This window comes from Calidris pugnax, unplaced genomic scaffold (genome assembly GCF_001431845.1).
Source record: "Calidris pugnax isolate Ruff unplaced genomic scaffold, ASM143184v1 scaffold118, whole genome shotgun sequence".
In the NCBI taxonomy this organism is placed as follows: domain Eukaryota; kingdom Metazoa; phylum Chordata; class Aves; order Charadriiformes; family Scolopacidae; genus Calidris; species Calidris pugnax.
The window spans coordinates 3,613,158-3,632,994 of record NW_015090855.1 but is presented as its reverse complement, the minus strand read 5'-3'; the positions used below and the strand labels follow the sequence as shown (position 1 = coordinate 3,632,994).

At 39.6% G+C, this 19,837-nt stretch overlaps 1 protein-coding gene across 5 annotated transcripts in view; it reads left to right on the top strand.

Moving 5' to 3' along the window:
• BCAS1 (breast carcinoma amplified sequence 1) overlaps positions 1 to 19,837 on the top strand; it is a 56,756-nt gene that overhangs the window by 34,226 nt on the left and 2,693 nt on the right. For 3 of the 5 annotated variants that reach the window (XM_014943855.1, XM_014943854.1, XM_014943852.1), the window contains 3 exons: positions 4,432 to 4,599; positions 11,476 to 11,541; positions 15,802 to 16,068. In XM_014943855.1, coding sequence (XP_014799341.1) covers positions 4,432 to 4,599; positions 11,476 to 11,541; positions 15,802 to 16,068 — 501 coding nt within the window. The remainder of the gene's footprint in view (positions 1 to 4,431; positions 4,600 to 11,475; positions 11,542 to 15,801; positions 16,069 to 19,837) is intronic. The other 2 variants (XM_014943853.1, XM_014943856.1) reach the window with 2 other exon arrangements.

The window sequence follows — 19,837 nt, the reverse complement described above, 5'->3', positions numbered from 1 at the left end:
AAGTTACACTCTCATAAGGTAACAATTTGTACAGTCAGGATCTAAGAAAGTGGTGTAGTAATGGTTTACCAAAACTACAGGAGAGTTTCTAAGATCCGGAAAGAGAACTAAAAGGGTAGAGACAAACTTTCTACCGTGTTCAAAGTAAACTTATTACTAGAAGAAAATTAGGGACAGTCATTGAAGAGACAGAAGGCTGCTTCCCAAACATAGTGAAATAGAGAGCCTCGTAAAATACTCTTATCTTCACCAGTTGTGTTTTATAAATTAAAATATTATTTTGAAAAAGAAAATGAAGGTAATTCTGTAATAGGAAGAACAAAGGATGTTGCTCATCTAATTTCTTCAAAGAAATGTATATTGAAATGTTTTCTGAGCTTGGCAGAGTGCCTTAAAAAAAAAAAAGAAAATAACCCAATAGCACTTCTGTCTCCCTGGTGCATAACAGCAGCAGCTGCTGACTTAGGTTGAATTTGATACAATCAAAAAAAAAGAAAAAGAAAATAACCCAATAGCACTTCTGTCTCCCTGGTGCATAACAGCAGCAGCTGCTGATTTAGGTAAAATTTGATACAACTTGTGTCTAAGGAAACTGGAGGCAAAATTTGAACCTATGAATCCAGCAAACTCAGTTGATGCAATTTATAGGTGTATGAGGTGATAATTTACATTTATGAGATCGCTTACACATTAAAGACTCAAAGCTGATGGAGTGTATGAGGTGATAATTTACATTTATGAGAGCGCTTACACATTAAAGACTCATAAAGCTGATGGAGCTAGGCTGTTTGCAAATTATTATATACAAACTGCAGTTTCCTCCCAAATCTAGTACAAAACTTGATATAATTTTTGCTTTTTCTCCCAGGTGAAGTAAAAAAACTGAAACTGAGCCTGTTGTTCTATAGAACAGTTTAGGTTATTGTAACATCACTCAAAGTTTATTGACTTTATCTTTGTCAGATTCTTCCTATTACACTTTCAGTTCCTGCCAGAAACACCTTGGTGATTCTCTTGAATCCAAGAGAATTTTCCACAAATGGAAAATTTTCTTCTAGTTTTCTAGGGGAAACAGGAATAAAATATTAAAACTCTGCTCTTAAAAGTATATCAGAAAACCTTAGCTGGGAGGGGGTTTCCCTTCTACTGAAAGACCATGCAACAGGCATTCTCTGCACCTCTGAAGTACACAAGATACCATGGCCATGTGTCATCAGTCTCCAAGAAACTGCCACCTTGGTCAGTCTTACTTGAGATGATTTTGTAATGTCTCTAGAGTTTCCTTTTGTCCCAACATATCTGAATACTCTGATCTGATTGCACAGAAGTTGTGGAATCTCCAGCCTTGAAGCTGAGCTTGAAAGCTCAACTTGACAAGTTCCTCAGCAACCTGATGCGACCTGGAGGTTGGACTAGGCCTCCAGAGATATCTTTGAGATTGCAAAATTGGTTAATTCAGCATTAATTAATTCAGTCTTACAGAGGGAGATGGATATACAAGAATGATTCCTGAAGATAATTACAAGAAAATTATCATAAAGTTTTCAATAGCAAGCCTAAGATCTCAAATAAGATTAACCTGTAACTTCTACAACAAGTTTGATATGCCTAATAGAGTATCAAATTTAAGTAACTGCAGTGGAACATTGGATAGCTAAGTTTAAAAAATTTAAAAAAAGGTAAAAATTTGATATACTGCAGGAGGATTTAAACTTTCCTAAGGCATCCTATGGAATCCATCAAGAAATGTACAAAAAAAATCACTGATTACCTTAAACAAATCAATGTCTCTGAATAGTTGACTATCACTTAGCTCTTTATTTAAATAGGCAGTGCATTTTGGAGTTTAGCATTTCGCCCCAGGATGCATTTATTATCAGGAGTGACACTAATGCCATTGCACAGATGTAGCCCGAGAGACAAACCTCATTTGGGTTGCAGCTGTAACAGTGCAGCAGCAATATGTAATCCCAAACTGTAATCTTTGAATGATGAGCTCCCAGAAGCCAGGTTGCTGCTTTATTGAGCCACTGTTTCAATTCATGCAATGAATCATTTCCTTCAAGCAAATAGATGGTGAATTGATTATATGTATGTGTGAATAGGCAGAAATATAGATTAAAATTATTATAGATTGATTATCTCAAATATGTTCATAAATATAAATTAAGTCTACAATTCCATGGGGGAGCGGGTGGCGCTGCCCTCATCTCAGGCAGCAGGGGACAAGGAATATTTATTCCCTCATCATTCTTTTCCCTCTACCCCCAAAATGTTTATTTCTTCTGTAAAAGAGGAGTAAAGAACAAAGCAAAATCTCTCATGCTGCCATAGAAGTCTATGGTAAGTCCTTGTCTTGCATGTGGTGTCCCCCAACTCAAAGAGAATATGATAAAACTAAAAGGTATAATACTTAAAAAAAAATGCATAAATATATTGCATGGCTTCTGTATGAAGAACTACATAAATTAGGATTTTTACTTTTTTTGGCTCAGAGAAGAGTTGGCAGAAAGCAAGATGACAGCAGCAAACAGAATGACAATGTAGGTGAACTGGAAAGATCAGACGTTGCTCAAAATAAAAGTGGTAGAGAGTATCAAATGAAATTATTTGGTGATAAACAAAAATAAAGTACTTTCTAAAAAAAAAAAAGCATACTCTAGCTGTGGAATTCTTTGCCACAGGATGCTGCTGGGTGTCAGAAATTTCTGTAGGGAAAATATCTATCAAGGGCTGTTAAAATAAAGATGCTACATGGCAATCACCAGGTTGAAGACAACTGGACAAGAATGTGAGGGCAGTAGGACTGAAAGCTGCTGCTGGAGGAGGCATCCGTCACTCACCACCCTGAGTCAGGATGTGGGTTGAGACAAAGCTTTTGTGTTACCTTTTAAATTGTTCAGGTGTTCGTGTGACTAAAATTAATTCGATCAAAATAACTATGAGTACACATTAAATGTCAGTACACATAAAAATTGTGAAATATAAGTAATTGAGATTTATTTACAGCAGTTCCTTCCTACAGTAACCATAGTATACACTTCAGCTGTGCCTATGCTGTAGTTTTAAGCAGCAGCATGTGTTGAAATGTCAATATCTGGGGTAACTGCTTCCATTTAATGCTGTATTGGAGACTGAGGGTGTAACTTACCCTGCTTTTATAACATCTGCAACAGGCTGCAAATGATAAAGGGCTTGTTTCAGGTCAAATTACCTGGTCGTTAACATAATGACTTCTCTTTATGGCAGAAAGGAAGGTATTTCTTTATACAGTTACAGTGGGATGGGAATGAATTAGTGGTTCTTGAGGGCACAGAAGAATGTTATTTACCCGGGCAGAAGAGTCAGCCAAGGAGGCCAGTGTTCAGCCTCCACCTCCTCCAGCAGCAATGGGCCTCCTCTTCCTCTGTTCTCCGCTGCAGATTTTGTTGTTCATGTTAACACATTGAACACTCCCAGGATAGCTTTGAGAAGGGTATGGACATGCAGGGCATTAATCAATAAATCTTATGGGGATCCATATTTTAGAGGAATTTACAAACTACATGCCTCTGGTTGAAGTACTATTATCATAGAAGGAACTTTCTAGTAATTCACAAAAGCTCAGTGGGACCCAAAATCCCTCTCTAAAGGCAGTGGTGGCAAACCCAGCAGCTTTTCTTCAACTCAAATGAGGGTCAACTCTATCAAAGAGGGTGCCTGTGACCTATGGGATTAGGTAAAGTAATAGATGAGCTACTTAACCACCTTGGACCTCAAGAAGTCATTTATATCTTTGTGACTGGGAAGAGGGGCCGGCGCTGTGTGACCAGCCCGAGAACGCTGTGGCTGGGATGCTGCCCTTCCAGATTTCACTGAGAAGGGTGCTAAATAGAGTTTTAACAATTAATTAAGTCCATGGTGTATGTAAATTACTTGAGCCTATTCTTTTGTTTGTGTGCAACTGCTGGGTATGATCTTTCTCATGTTTACTGCTTGTACCTGAGCGTTATCTACTCACGATACGTACTACTGTGTCAGTAGTTTTGTTCAAGTGCTCTCTTTAAATCATAATCAAAGATAAATTATTGTGTTTGGGAACTGGAACTGCAATTCAAGAAAGGCTATTTCTTCAGTTTAAACAAGTGCTTAAGATCCTACCAGCTTATATACTTTTTTTTTTTTTTTAATTGGGATGAATCCAATTCCTGAAGAAACCTGTGCAGATACAGTGATGCTGAGGGTGCTTTCGTGCCATGTTTATTCATGATGTACCTGCTCACTCTACTGCTGAAGCACTTTGATCGTAACCTCTTAAAAAAAAAAAAAAAAAAAGAAAAAAAAAAAAAAGAAAAAAACCAAAACAAACAAACAAAAACCCAAAACCAAACCTCACCCATTAAGCCTGACTATTTTTTCCACTTTCTTACTCTTTGCCCAAAATAACCCCAGAACGCATCGGAGGAAGCAGAGATCGTGAGCAATGAGAAAGCCGACGTGTCTCTAGAAGCTGTGGCTCCCGACAAAGACGAGAGTAAGAGCCCAGAAGCCGCAGAAGTGAAACCTCGAAGGGAAGAAAGTAAAACCCCCAAAGCGAACCTGAGGAGGTTTTTCAAACTGGTAAGAGGGGGGCTCGCTTCGAGAGCTGCGAGCGATGTCGTGTTGAAACTGGGGGGGGGCGGGGGGAAGGTAATTATTGAAAAATCCTTTGAAAAGAAATTATTGAAAAACCTTTTGAAAAGAAATGTCCGTAAGAGCCCGGCAGCGAAGCTGTGCCCCTCCCAGCGGTGTCTGTCTGTGTGTCACCCTGTCGCTTGGGGGGGGGGGGGGGGGGGGAAGGTAATTATTGAAAAATCCTTTGAAAAGAAATTATTGAAAAACCTTTTGAAAAGAAATGTCCGTAAGAGCCCGGCAGCGAAGCTGTGCCCCCCCCAGCGGGCGCTGGTGTGGCCCCCGCGTCCCCTGCCCCCCCCCCGCCCCGTCGAAGCCGCCGCTCCCCCCGCGCGTTTGGTGTCCTGCACCTCCCTCTGGCGGCCCCGCCGGGAATAGCCCCGGGGCTCCCAGGGCTGACCATCCTGGGCAGATGCTCCTGGAGGGAACTGGCTACTATTAGCCACGGCCACATCAAATGTCCCTCCACACACCGTTGCACTTGCTTCGGGGAGTCATATTTTTGGTAGTGAAACCTTTTTTGGCAGTTTATGTAGGTTACCTAAGCTGGCACATAAAAGGATACAATTGCTGCTTTGAGGATGTTACACAGTAGGTGGAAAAAAATGAAAGGCACAAAGTAGAATCTTACTCTCCTTCCCAGAAGAAGACTGAGGTGATAACATAGAATCACTGAGGTGATAACATAGAATCACAGAATCATCTAGGTTGGAAGGGACCTTCAAGATCATCTAGTCCAACTATCAACCTAACTCTGACAAAAAAAACATCACTAAACCAGGTCCCTCAGCAACCCATCTTTTGAACACCTCCAGGGATGGTGCCTCAACCACCTCCCTGGGCAGCCCATTCCAGTGCTTGATAACCCTTTCCGTGTAAAAATTTTTCCTAATATCCAACCTGAACCTCCCCTGGCGCAACATGAGGCTGTTTCCTCTAGTTCTGTTGCCTGTGGCTTGGGAGAAGGGACCGACCCCCACCTCTCTACACCCTCCTTTCAGGTAGTTGTAGAGAGCAATAAGGTCTCCCCTCAGCCTCCTCTTCTCCAGGCTGAACACCCCCAGCTCCCTCAGCCTCTCCCCATACGACTTGTGCTCCAGACCCCTCACCAGCTTTGTTGCCCTTCTCTGGACCCATTCCAGCACCCCAATGTCTTTTTTGTGGTAAGGGGCCCAAAACTGGACACAGTACTCAAGGTGGGACCTCACCAGTGCCCAGGACAGGGGGACGATCACCTCTCAAGTCCTACTCCCCACATGGCTGGTATCATCTTGTGGTTCTAGGTATGAAGAGCTATCCTGATGGATTTGCATACAAACAACAGCCAGACAGCATTCCTCAGAACAGTCTAGAAAAGCGGCCAAGAAAGAAAATAATCCAAGCCTAGAACTAACCCTTCTCTAATTAAAATATAGCAGGCCTTGAGGATTTATATTGCAGTTGATCTATTTTGGCAAGGATTACAAATATGTATGGAAGATTTCTATTCTTAATCCATGCTGTTTTATTTTCAGGCAGCTACATGGTGTGGGTGTTAGAGTAGCTTATACATTAAAATGTGAAAAACACAGTTTCTTTTAATGGGATGTAACCAGTAGCCCAGGTTGTCCAACCTGTCTGCTCATGGGTACATACAGCTGGGAACAGCCATTTCTAAAGTTTGCTAAAGATTAAAATTTGTTGTGGAAGGTACATGCAACAGCCCAAATCCTGATTTATTTTTTATTTCCAAAAGGTTGATGTTCCTTCTATTTGCAGTTGTTTGTTAGCCTCAGCCCAACCCGTGATGGGCAATTTTACTTTTTGTTCTTCAGGGTTACTTTCCTGCATAGGCACCCTGCTGTATTTGAGGATCCAAGCTAAAATTTTTAATATCAGCCAAGAATTGTGCAGCCAATGTGCCTTTAATTCCACGTAAGATTTAAAAAAATTAATTCATTTGGAAATACCTCAACCTTGTTCCTAAATCTAAGGAGATTCGTGGTCATCCTGCACAGAGGCTTGTCACCATGGCACATGCTAGGCATGCAGAAGGTGACTCAAGAGCAATGCATATCAAACACTGCCATCTGTGGCAAACATGACTTCCAATCATGTCACACTACCAAAAAAAAGCACTGATTAAAAAATAAAGCTGTTCCAAACCCATCTTAATCACCATGGAAGAAAACAGAGCTGTATTAAAAGCGGTAGATTTTATCACTGCTCTAATCCAGATTTTGGCCTAGAAAGATGGACCTAGTACGTAGGCAAACATCTACCCACATGGGAAACAGAATTGTATGAACTGCATAACTTATTTTGCAGCCTTTTGAAACCCTTCATAGTCATCTGCTGTACTTTTGGCTATCAATTTCCAAACTGATCCTGGATTATTTTAATGTATTTATTGTCCTTGAAGTATGTCTCAGGCTGTTTCCTCTGAATAACTTTTGGATTCCTGGATCACTGCTGTGCTGTTGCACAAAATCGGAGCTATTTATCTGCCCTACACCTTCATGCCATCGGGTCAATCAGTATTTCTGATTCCTAAGGCAGACAGAAGGATGTTAAGCCACTGCTGAACAACTAGCTTCTGTAAAGCTAGTGGTGAGTGCTGAGAATGCACGAAATGTTTAAAACTCCCAACACAGGCTTGATTTTTCTCTCAAGGAAGAGGGAGGAAAGCTCCAGGGCTGTGGGGCCAAGAGCTCTGAGATGAATACTGTGGAGATGTCTGGCAGGGCCCTCTCTGCTCAGAATAACTGTACTGGCAGCCTGGGCACTGGGAAGTATAATTTCCACTCAGAAAAGGTCTATTTCCACTGTAGTTTTCTCCTGAGGTCTGGCTGCCCTACAGTAACAGCGATAAAGTGGAGGAGTTCCCGAGCCAGCTGTGCAATAGCTTGATCACGTTCTGGTGATCTGGAACGTCCAGCATAATTCTGGTACTGTGGAGCTCAGAGTGGAGTAATTCGCTCATTTTGGGGGCCTGCCATTTGCAACCTCCCCAGTCCTCACGCTAATGTCATTAGTCTGCTGTTCATACTAGTGCTAGTTAATTTTAAGGTAACTTAGACATGCAGCTCTGGCCACAGCATGAATGTACATTTGAGGAGCACAGCAAAGGGCCTGACATTAGACCATCAGCTTGTGCTTTCTACCTGTGTGAGGAACTCCATCCTTAGCACCTCCTACCTGAAGTGCTGGGGATAAAATGATGTCTTCACCTGGTGGCATCTATTCAACCTCTTTCACTTGTAAATCTGGACAAACACCAGCCAATGCTTAAATGTACCATGTGGTGTTCCACCTCCTGCAGGTGACATTGGGGCAGGAGGCTCCTGGAGGTGTGGAAAGTGGCATCAGAAACCATGCCATCCATGTGATGTGGGTCACTGACTCATCCAGCAGGTCCTCTCGGCCCACTCCTGCCTTGCTGCAGATGGAGTGGGCCGTGAATTCTTTTAAGACAGGATCTTTAAAAGCACAGGTACCTATGGTCTCTGAAACAAACCATGGGAAGGAATGTGGCAGGACATCCCTGATAAAACCCAGGCTCCTGTTCACTGATATACTTTATTGTTTAGTCTCCATTCTGGCAATAGACAGATTATTGCTCTGGCTGCTGGAAAAGATTGACTTCTAATTTGATTATTAATATGATTTTCTACTGGGTTTCTCTTCTGCCTGCAGAAGATGATCCCAAGGTATTCTGATACCATCCACGATTACGTTACACAGGTTAACCACCAGGCACCTAAAAAAGGTAGCTTATCTTCTTTGGAGTCAAGCCTGAGACTCAGAAATTAAGCTTAGTTTTACTTCAGTCTACCCTGAACCTCGGAGAGGTAACTCCGTTATTGTCCATGTGCCTCAGTTTTGGCACATTCTGCTCAGAGGGCATGAGCATGGGCTGATGGCAAGCAGACAGTTAGACCCATAGTGCTATCATTAACACTGTTGACACAAGGATAGCTGCTGTGAGGGCTGGGAGGAACTCACTCTGGAAAAGGCAGGGTCTGTCTGGAAGGCTGCCTGCTGACTTGCTCGGGACGGATGTCCATTCTTATTTGTGATTAATTGTTTGCAATTGCAAAGGTCACAGAAGTCATTGCTGTGGTTAAAATGGGAGAGGGTTAACTAATGCTACAAAAGCCATTGGGAAATTATGGAAAGATATGAAGTATTAGGTTAAAGCCCTGTGATTCAGAAAGAGATGAAGAAATACCACTGCTCTTTTATCTAACTAGGCTACACCTACATGAAGGTGAAATGCTGGGCTGCCAGTTGAAAGGCACTCATGCCTCATCAATGAAAATCAAATAGCTTATTATTGACAGGGTGGGGTCCATCAGACCCAATGCCGACATCTTGGTAGAAACAGCTACACCTGAGCTGGTCACCCCAGGTTCCCTTTAAAGGCACCGAGCAGAGGTGGGCAGGTCTGAGAGCCCGGTAGGATCTAGCACATGGTCAGATGATGTGAGCCCTGAAAGTTCCTGCTTTTCTCCATAGAATACAAACAGGTGCAAAGCTAGGTAAGATAAATCCTTTCAAAATGTCTGCTTTGAGATATTTTGTGGAGATAAGGGTGTAAAATGGCATTTTTAAATCAGAATGAGCAGAATTACCAACTGTAAACTGAGGCTGTAACCTTTGTCCTCAGCTGGGAAGTTGACTGGCAGCATGATTGGTCTAAGACAGAGTACAGTCTCTACAAATAAAAATTCCTATTTCTGGATTAATGAAGATGTTCCCAATGAGAATATATCTTTCTGGGATAAAAAAAAAAAAAAAATATTTCTAAATTATCTGCAGTGTCTGTGCTGACCTGCTTCCCCAAATAAATAAACTTGTACATTATAAACAGCATTTGGAATCAAGAGTAACTGTTTTAAGTTGTCCCACCATAATTATCCTTCCTTATTTGTGAAAATGCAATAAGTCTATTGCTTTTACCCCCCCTTTCTCCATTTAAAGATAAGCAGATCCACCCTTATTGCTGCAGGAAGCCTTCAGCAGCAGCAATCCTAAATAACCAAAGGCGAGTTGGTCAGCAGTGCTCTAGAGAGAAATCCTCATGATCATTATGTACACATTTCACTGACGGCAAGAGGGAACTCTGTCTAGGCAAAGACCTTAAGGTCTAATTAAAGAGAAAAAAAAAAAAAAAAAAAAAAAAAAATAGTATCTGCTTTCAGGTTAGTTTTATGCTAAAAGTTATATCCAGACCTGCTCTTGATTCTACCACAACCTCTCCATTATCACAGAAAACCTTCCTTAAAAGAAAAAAAAAAAAAAAAAAAAAAAAAGATGGATTGCTAAAGGTTGGGTAAAAGCATGGGTTTTTTCTTTTTTTTTCTTTTTTTTTTTTTTTTTTAGAAAAAAAATCAGTAATAAAGTGGTTGCTGTTATGGCATACACTTTTTTTTTTTTTCCTGAAGGCATTTAAAGACTTACTGAAATAGAAATGCAAACTAGATCTTATCACAATACATCTTCATACACTCTGGACTGAGTTTCTACCCTGCGATGTTGAGACAGACCACACTGTGCTTCCTCCCCTCTGTTTCTGCAACCTCTTACACAGATAAAGAGTCACGAGCATAAACATGCAGGAGACTGAGCAGTGGTGTGTTCCAAAAAGAGAATTTTTTCCCCCACAATTTGTGACAAGTAATGAATTGTCACGGAGTGGTTTAGTTTTCTGTCATGCTGCTGCTACATATTGATTTTCTGTGGGTTTATAGGAAAATCAGAGAGCGAAGCAGGTCCTTTCAATAACACTGTACATAGGATCAGGTTGATACTGTTGTGCTTCAAGTAACAAACCTACAAGCTGCAGAAAACCACAAATCCGCCCGATCTATCTTTAGAACAGAAGTCACATCCTTTCATTGTTTTCATTGAACTTATGCAATGAAAAATGACATTTAAATTTGGGCACTTTGAAATTCTGGAGTTTATTTTATGCTTTACTGCTAAACTCTGTGGCTTATATGGTACTCTGGATAATATCTCATTGAACCCTCTAACACACTTTTTAATGAAAAATGTATTTATGTTTCTTTTATATTACTAATTGTAACTAAACCTTAATCTAATTGTCACAAATCTTGTAATATTTACTCATTGAGCTACTTTTGTCAAACAGGTTTTTCTCATTTTTAAATCTAGATAGAAAGAGGGGATTGTGCCTTAAAAACATATTTCAGCTGCCAGTGCTGCAGCCTTGGGCTCTGCTCTGATTGTCTGGGCTGGGAAGAGTGGGCACCAAGAAGGGCCATTACTTAGATGTAGACAGAGAGAAGGCAGAAACTGGAAAGCAAAAATTGCGAAAAATGGATGCTGATGATAAAATATAAAAATACATCCATAAAGCTGAGTGGATTTTAATTATTCACGGGATATGCACTTAGTATGATGGTTAAAAAGAAAGGAAGTCCCACTAGATCTTATAAAACAGATTTGCCTCGGAAAAGCAAGCAAAAGCTCTTTCCTAGAAAACTACAGTGGCCGGGCTGATAGCACTGTTGTCTTTACTGGCTGATATGATCTCTGGTCCACTGAGAGCTCATTCATATTTCTCAGGCCTTAATGGGAAAATTGACTTGCAAGAGACAATCACTTCACATAGAACAGAACTAGCAAAAATCTACCTTGGGGATGTGCGTATTTCAAAAATGTTGGTAGAGTTTCTGAAATGTCTGGTTTCATTTTAGTGTTGTAAAGAGTACCCTTAAATCAAACCTTGCATTTTTTTGATTCATGTGTGTTTTCGTATGGAATTAATGCCTCAAACAGGAACCCAGTTAGAAGTTCTATAATCCTTTGTTATTTTAGTCAGTCAAGGGTGATGGAGGGACAACCATTTCAGAAGAGGTAAATGGCCCAAGCCCCAGTCACCAAGTAAGTGCCTGGATTTTTTCATCTTTTGGTGATGGGTTACTGTCCCCTACTTCCATACAACTCCAGACTTTGAAATGTGAAAAATCACTGACAGAAAAGTGCTACATGCTCCCTGAGCTTAATATATTTACATCTTTCTTTACTTATCTATTTATTTTACCTATTCATACTATTAAACAAGACTTTAAAGGGTCACTATTAGATTTACAAAAATGCTTTTTTCCAGCTGTGTTCCTTTTCTTAAAATAATTAGTGGTTTTATGTTCAATTTTATTCCTATCTCTCGCTATTATTATACTTTCTCCGTGTACCTTGGCTTAGGCAGCGAAACTCAATACACACAGCTAGAATAATTTTTACTTTGTTGATTTACTTGTCTCCTGAGGAAAAGATCATTTAGGTGGAAACTCTGTAGAAGAGAAATGAAAGTGAGAATGAAAACCGTTCACTGTAATTTAACAAAAGCCGTGAAAATATTTTTTCTTATTCTGTTTTTGTTTCTCTCATTCTATGTTCATAAAAGCTAAGCTGAAACTTTGGATGTGACCTTTACGTTATATTCTTTATGGCTTTAAAAATGTTTTAGAAAAATCACATTTTCATTATAAATACACATATTGTTACTTCTTCTGAGAGTCAAACCCCCATCTGTTGCAAGTCAAAATTTCCAGAATAATTACCTTCAGTAATGAGAGATAAAACACAGGTTCTACCCATACACATAAGGTTTCCTTTGCTCCTGAGAGCAAAACTAAAGTTGTATTGAAAACTGACATTTCAGGATTTTCTTTTATTACTTCCTTTTTTTAATTAATAGTAAAATTACTTTCTTACTCTTCCTATTTTCATGATGTCCTAAGGTTAATCTTCATGAATTATTTCTCTAAAAGCGTCCCAAGTCTTGTCTTGTGACATTTATTCCTTATTCATACAACAGCTTTTTGAAATGATCTGGGTAAGTAACTAAAAGTTACCGTCCTAGATTTACCTTTTATAATTTTATTATTTTAATTAGCAGCCAGTTTCCTCCTATTTTTCTTAAGTCGGTTTATTAGTCTTCCTTCTTCTCTCGCTCACACTGGTGTAAAATAGCATAGTATTGCAAAGAAGAGCTCAAGGAAGACTGTATCTGCTGTTGACTTTTTCCTTTTTTAGAGTTTCTGTGAAATGATCTCCTTAAATTATGCAATCACATCTCTGGAATGCTGTGATTCTTCTTTGCTTTTCATCACTGCCATTCAGTCTGCTGCAGAAATGCATTACAACACTGATCCAAAATCTGCAGAAATTTAGGGGTCTGACTTTTGCCCTTAAATAGCAGCCTTGGCTTAAGGTTGCCTCTAATGTAACGGGGAAAAATACTATTCTGTTAATCTTTTTTTTTTTTTTTCTTTTTTTTTTTTTTTCTTTTTTTTTTTTTTTCTTTTTTTTTTTTTTTCTTTTTTTTTTTTTTTCTTTTTTTTTTTTTTTCTTTTTTTTTTTTTTTCTTTTTTTTTTTTTTTCTTTTTTTTTTTTTTTCTTTTTTTTTTTTTTTCTTTTTTTTTTTTTTTCTTTTTTTTTTTTTTTCTTTTTTTTTTTTTTTCTTTTTTTTTTTTTTTCTTTTTTTTTTTTTTTCTTTTTTTTTTTTTTTCTTTTTTTTTTTTTTTCTTTTTTTTTTTTTTTCTTTTTTTTTTTTTTTCTTTTTTTTTTTTTTTCTTTTTTTTTTTTTTTCTTTTTTTTTTTTTTTCTTTTTTTTTTTTTTTCTTTTTTTTTTTTTTTCTTTTTTTTTTTTTTTCTTTTTTTTTTTTTTTCTTTTTTTTTTTTTTTCTTTTTTTTTTTTTTTCTTTTTTTTTTTTTTTCTTTTTTTTTTTTTTTTTTTTTTCAGTGGCACTGTTAATGTTGAGAGAGTAAAAGCAATCTGTCAGGTGCAGATCACCCTTTAGAATAAGAAACATTAACATGTTTCATTATTCATAGGCTTCACTTTGTATTTCCTGAGCTGCTCCCATCAATATAAAATATGCCAATTTCCTGCCTTTCAAGGTTAATATGAAACACCTCAAAGAGATTATCTGATTGGAATTTTTTTTTTCTTATTTTGCCTGGAAAATGTATTATGAATATATTTTTTTTTTAAAGTGTTTTGTTTGACTAACATCAAAGGCTCAAACCTGCTCACAGAAATAGTCCTGTTGCATCCAGTTTGGGTTTGGCTGTAGTACTGTAACTGTCAGGCACCCACACAATCAAACACGTGTGGTGAGGAAGACTCGACTCCAATTTTACACCTGCAGAATGAACCCACAGATTTCACAGAGAGTTAATAAGGGTTAGAAGTTGTTCTGGCACCTTTGAACTCGGCTGTATCCAGTCTCGTAGCTGTATTTGGGTGCTGTGGTTATTTTTGCCTTGAATGCGCACGTTTGCAATTGTACCAAAGAGAAACATTTCAAAAGTGAGCTGAGGCAAAGAAGAGTAAGGAGGATCTTGTCAAACTAACCGATGGGTTCAGCAACAGAGAGCTTCCCGTCTGGTAGTTCAAATGAGTCAGAAAGAAAGAGACAGAATTAAATGTGGGTTCGTGAAGTTCTTCTGGTCCCTGTGCTGGGTGGGAGAGCTCTGGTGTCGCTTGGGCACTCAGACGTGCAGCCCCAGCAGGTCCATCTCCCCAGGCGAGGTGAACAAGGTGCAGGTAGTGTGTGGTGTCTGAGCAGCCCCAGGTGGCAGTCCTCTACTCTGACGTGATGGAATTGGCTTTAGTAAACTCTTGACACTCAGATGGTGCCAGACTAGGGTGTATGGGGCTACTGACCACCTGCATCCCCAGGTTCCATGTGCTGTCTTCAGGTATCTCCTGCAGCACTCGAATAAGGACTATCTTCATCAATGCATTTTTTAAGTCTAAAAGCAGACAAACCCAGGTGTAAGCAAATATATACCCACGTATCTCTCTCCTTTGGAAAAGGAAACAGTTAATACAAGCACACATGAGGATTTAAGCTAACTTGTCAGGACTGAATGTATTAAATGGGTGCAGGCTCTATAATATAAACATTTTTATATTTTTTTTAAGATAGGGTGGGGAAGAAAGGTGAATTAAGTGAAAAAGGCCAGTGGTATTGCTACCCCTCTCATTCTTGTTTCCCCAAAATTAAAGTGGCTTGAGGGTTTTGTAAAAACAGATATGAGAGGTGTATTTGCATTCTGTTTCTCTAGAATTTCTGCTTTCAGGTTTTCCTCTGAAATCATGATGTCTAAAAATGTATTTGTTTTTAATGAAAGCTAAGCTTGTCATGTAAGTGTATAACCCTAGGCCTTTAGAAGATCATCAAATATTTTAAGACTAACGGTAAAATCCCCAAAGTTGAAAAAATTACACAGCATTAAGCTGTAGGCTGTGCCCTGAGGGCAGATGTAAGATTTCCAGCTCTTCAACATGGCAAGTTTGTGTGCTATTTTAATAGCTATGTTAATAGGTAAGGCAATATGGTTTTTTGCATCAGAAAAAAAGAAAATCCCATTTTGTAAACAGACTTGCTAGCAAAACCGTATCTAGTCATTTGCTACTCTGCAAACAGTGACAGTTTCATTGTCTTATCCTTTGTTTGCCAGATTTGATTTTTCTCCTGTGAACTTCAAACATATCCCTTACTTGTCTGAGTTTCAGAATCCTTTCCTTTACTATAAATAGGTGCTCTGTCATCGTGTTTGTCTTTGGAATATTTGCTATCTCTTCTTTTCCACTTGTACGTGAAATTTTCTATGATGCTGTGGCCTTCCATCACCAAACTCTGTGTTGTTATTTTTTTTGGTGAAGGGTTGCAGTTTTATGGTGGAGTTGTTTTTATCCTTTGCTTTATGGTGTCTTTTACTTCTTTTCTCTCCCAAATCTTTCCCTTGCACTTTTTGGGTGCTTTCACAGCAAAAGCTGGGGGAGTCTCAGTTGGAAGTGCATGCTCTTGACTCTCTGCATCTTTCCATGTATGATCTCTGTCTCCTAAAAAAGGTTCAGCATTGACATATACGTAAAAAAGCAGGTCTATGCAGGGATGGTTTGATCTTGCAGTCTTTGCTCGTGTAAGTAATTCTATCAGCTCCCTGGGACTCCTTCCCTAAGTCAAGGCTGCAGGAGTTTGTCCCAAACTCTGGAAATGAAACTGTGTTGGACAGCAGGATTTCTCCCTGCCAGGTGGCCTTTCATTTTTTAATATATTTATGGATCGCCTTCCAAAAATGTTTACATTTCACACTAAAAATAACCATTGTTTGAAACTGCTTTAGACGTTAAACTCCACAGAGAGGCCAGTTGCCCCAGCTGAAAGTGAACCTGTGGGCCAAAAGAGCAAAGAGAGTTCAAAAGACAAGAAGTCTACCGTGGAGCTGAGCAAGCAGAAAGGCAGCAAACAGGAAACCAGGGAGCAGCCAGACTCCAGGGAGCAGCAAGCAGCCGAGACCGACTCCATCCAGAACGGGGGAGACGCTTCAAAGGAACCCTCCTTCAAGAAGACAGAGAAGAGGCAGTCACTCGGAGGGTTCTTTAAGGGCCTTGTACGTTAACTTGATCTTATCTTTTCAGTCATTTTTCAGCTGATTTAAGCAGCCAGCCTGCGAGCTGTTAGCCATGCGAGGTTCGTGCTCAGATGGAGTGCAACTTCACAAGCAGCTTGCAGGACTAAGGCCAAGCAACAGCAAGTTTTTTGGGCAAAGGCAAGAAAACTTGAGCCCCAGGGTACTGATTCACAGGCAGGTACGGTTTACTGTGGGAGAGCTCTAATTGTTCCCACACCCCTGTTTGAGAGGTTCATGCCTTGGCTACCAGGATGACTCAATTGTTTCTGTAGTAAGTACTGAACCACCTACAAATTACGGTGTGTTTATGAGGGAAAAGTGGAGGTGGTGCCGGTTCACCAGAGTAACACCATGATGGTGGTTCAGCTGCTGCTTCAGAGCAGATGGGACATCTCTGCAAGGCGGGAAATCCCTGCAAAGAAAAAATCAAGGTAGACCACTGGGTGGGTGGGAACCAGCATAGTGGTCACAAGATAAGTGTCTTGCGTTTGCTATCAATTATAGACTACTTAAAGCACACAAGACAATGCACATGATACTTTTTCTTCCTGATTTTTTCTTTTTTTTTTTGGTTAAATCTTACCCTAAATTTGCTATGCCCCCTTCACTGAAACCTGAAATGTAGAAATGAAAGAATTCAGCACACTAAAAATCACAGTTGGTGTTAACGATGCAACTAATGGTTCCTTGGAGCGTTAAATAGATAGAAACTTTGCCCCCAACACCACTTGTCCATGATCAGGGGCAAATGTAGAAAGAAAAGCACAGGTTAGAGCTGGGACTGCCTTTCGAACAAGAGGGCAGATATCCATTGTATTTTATAAATCAATTGGAAGGATGCAGTTTGTTCCTCTGTCCTCGAATTGCCACACCACCAATGAATCCATAGAGCCATAGGGGCATTTTTAGCATCTTTTGGAAACCTTCTGTGCTTCATCACAAGTTTCAAGTGATTCAAAGAACCTAAACACATTTGGCTGTTACCTGTAACAATTCCTAGTGAATCTGGCTCCCCTGAGAGACATACAACTTTTCTTCCTTCCTCCCTACCTTACTTCTAAGGCTGTCAGGAAGGAAAAAGAACCAGGCAATCTCCAGGTCCAAAAGAAGAAAAGTCAAGCAATATAGATTGAAATGGTAATGCAGAGTTGAAAATTAGCCCCATTAGGACACCAGCTTAGAAAGTTAGGCTGCCATGCAGACCAGTATGACTCATTTAGAGGCAGATGTTTTTCCACATCATAAGAAGTGTTTAATTTGCACACATTTCCCAGAATTACTATGTATCCTACAGAGCGCAATTTGCATTACCAAAATTATTACATATTAGAAGGGGAATTAAGAAAAAAAGAAAAATAACTTTCTGCAATATTGACTAGCACCAGTTCAGCCACTTCTGCTTTCAGTTTCACCCCATTGTTCTGGGGCAAAATCCTGATCTGCTGTGAATCAGTGGGATTTTCCTGTAGTTTCAATGAAGTCCTGGAGCTCACCTGGAGTAACTACCAACTTGCATTGGCTTGCACTCATCTTGGCTCCCAGGGAAGTCGAGAGGAGAAATCTTTTTGCTTAGCACAATGTGAAAAAGCCAGGGTATTGTTTTATATGTAGCTGTGAATTATATTAGCTAATCAAAGTTATGCATGCTCATGTGCACTTTTTTTTCCTCATCCCCTTTGCCTCCAAATTCTGTATGAAATTTCCATTATGCATGTGTGTGACATCGGATCCACGCTCAGAAGCATGGTGTGTAGGTGTTGTATCCTGCGCTGGGTATTGGCAACCTCCTCCCAGCAGTGAAATCAGGAGTTCTGTTACTTAAACCACTTAAACGATGGCAACAGATCTCTTAACAACAACTGGAGGGGAGGAAGACAGCCACATTTTTCTGGCATAGGTTATCTAGAAATGGAGCAAATGTTAACTACCTCTATTATTTCTGGAGATAATTGAGATTTGTTTCTCTGGTCTGGAGTTTTGTTGAAATTAAGCACTGACAGCCCTCCTTTGTCAAAATTCTCACTGTAGCTGCTGTGTGAGAAAGGGCTTGTCTGTTGACAATTGCACTTTATTTTGTATGGTGTCATTCATCCAAGCTGTATCCAAAAATCTTTCATAGAGTTTAACAATAGACACAAATTTAGAATTATTCCAGAAAGGGAGATATGAAGAAGTGCAGAGAAACACGCTTTCAAGTGCGAGTTCATGACACAGAGAGAGGCAGGAAAAGTGTTTCTGACTCAAAGTGCAAGAAAAAGCTTTTTGATCAAGAGAGAAGATTGTGAAGAGGTAAAAAGACCTTTTGGGGAAAAAAATGTAGAATATACGTAGAGGAAGTAGAGGCGTTCTGTGAGATATTTTTGCTTGCTCAAGTAGCATGCCAGACAGCTTGGCTGTATAGTCCCTTGTCTTCTGTTGCAATTACAGAGACCAACAGTATTCCTACAGCTTCCCTCTCCCATTAACAGAAGATAGCACTTTAAAAAAAAAAGTAGTTTTTGATAACAGTATCGCTGATTTGGTCAGTTTATTCTGCTTTTGAACTGGGAGAAAAAAATCAACCACAAAATTGAGGTCTGTGTATGGAAAATATCTCTCAGAAAACGACTACCTCTTTTTAATACCCCTGAGAAGATTACCCACACCTGAGAAACCTAGTTCTGCAATGCTTCTAAAAAAATAATCTACACATCTCCTAGGTGATCATACTTAGTCCCAGGAAGGTGTGATCATTACTGTTAAAGTATTAGATAACACACAAACCAATGCCAGAATTTCCATTTCAAGATAACATCTCAAATATCTGTAACAACTCTGCAGAAATATTAAGCTTCATGCTGATAAAATGGAAGCAGGAGATATTTAGCAGGGGATGCAGCAGGCCTAAGTTGCTCACGTAATCTGTGCCCACCAAGCTCCTCCTAAATTCTGGTGAGCTATTTCAATAGCAGCTATTTTAGCACCACTCTCCCGAATCTGCCGATTCCTCTGGGAAAGGGCACGGAGTAAGAGGATGTCATAGTGCAGGAATGCAGCTGATGAGAACACTTCAGTTCAAGCATCTGCTCCCAGTTGGGCTGACAAACGCTGAAATTTTCGATACAAATGGAGCCACTTAGGCAAGCAAACAGTGTTATGGCCTGGCTGCATGGTTTTAGCACAGACGATAAGGTCCAGTGGTTGTTCCTATGGTAAAAGAGATTCATTTATAAGCCACATAAAATGCAAAGGTATTTAGTGAGTCTTAGAAAGATTAGATTAGAAAGAAAAAGAAAAAAAAAAAGATTAATTACATTGTTTTCTGAGCTGGAATAACTCATACTTAAGTTGTCAGAAGCTGGGAGTGCTTAGCATGTGGAAACTATTCTGACCTATTCTGATTAGAGTATCTGCTATACTGACACTAAGTTCTCCTGAGCACAAGCTGGAAAAAAAAATATACTCCCATACCGTGACATTCCTGTGTGTGCACTTTAAAGTGCTCTGCCCGAAATAATATGTTTCAGCTTAATTGTCACAAATGCAGGCAACTTCCACGGCAGTGAAAGGGGTTGTGCAAAGTAACTGAGAGCAAGACGTGAGCCGGTGGTACCTGTGCTTCTGAGGGCAGAGCTGGAATTTGTCTGTTAAAAGGGCAGGAACAAAGTTCTTTCTTTCACACTGGGCTTGGAAATTCCAGTTTAACAAGAATCATCTGCCAGTCTCTTTCAAAGCTTCCTGCTTTAATCAGCAACCACCTTGAAAATGG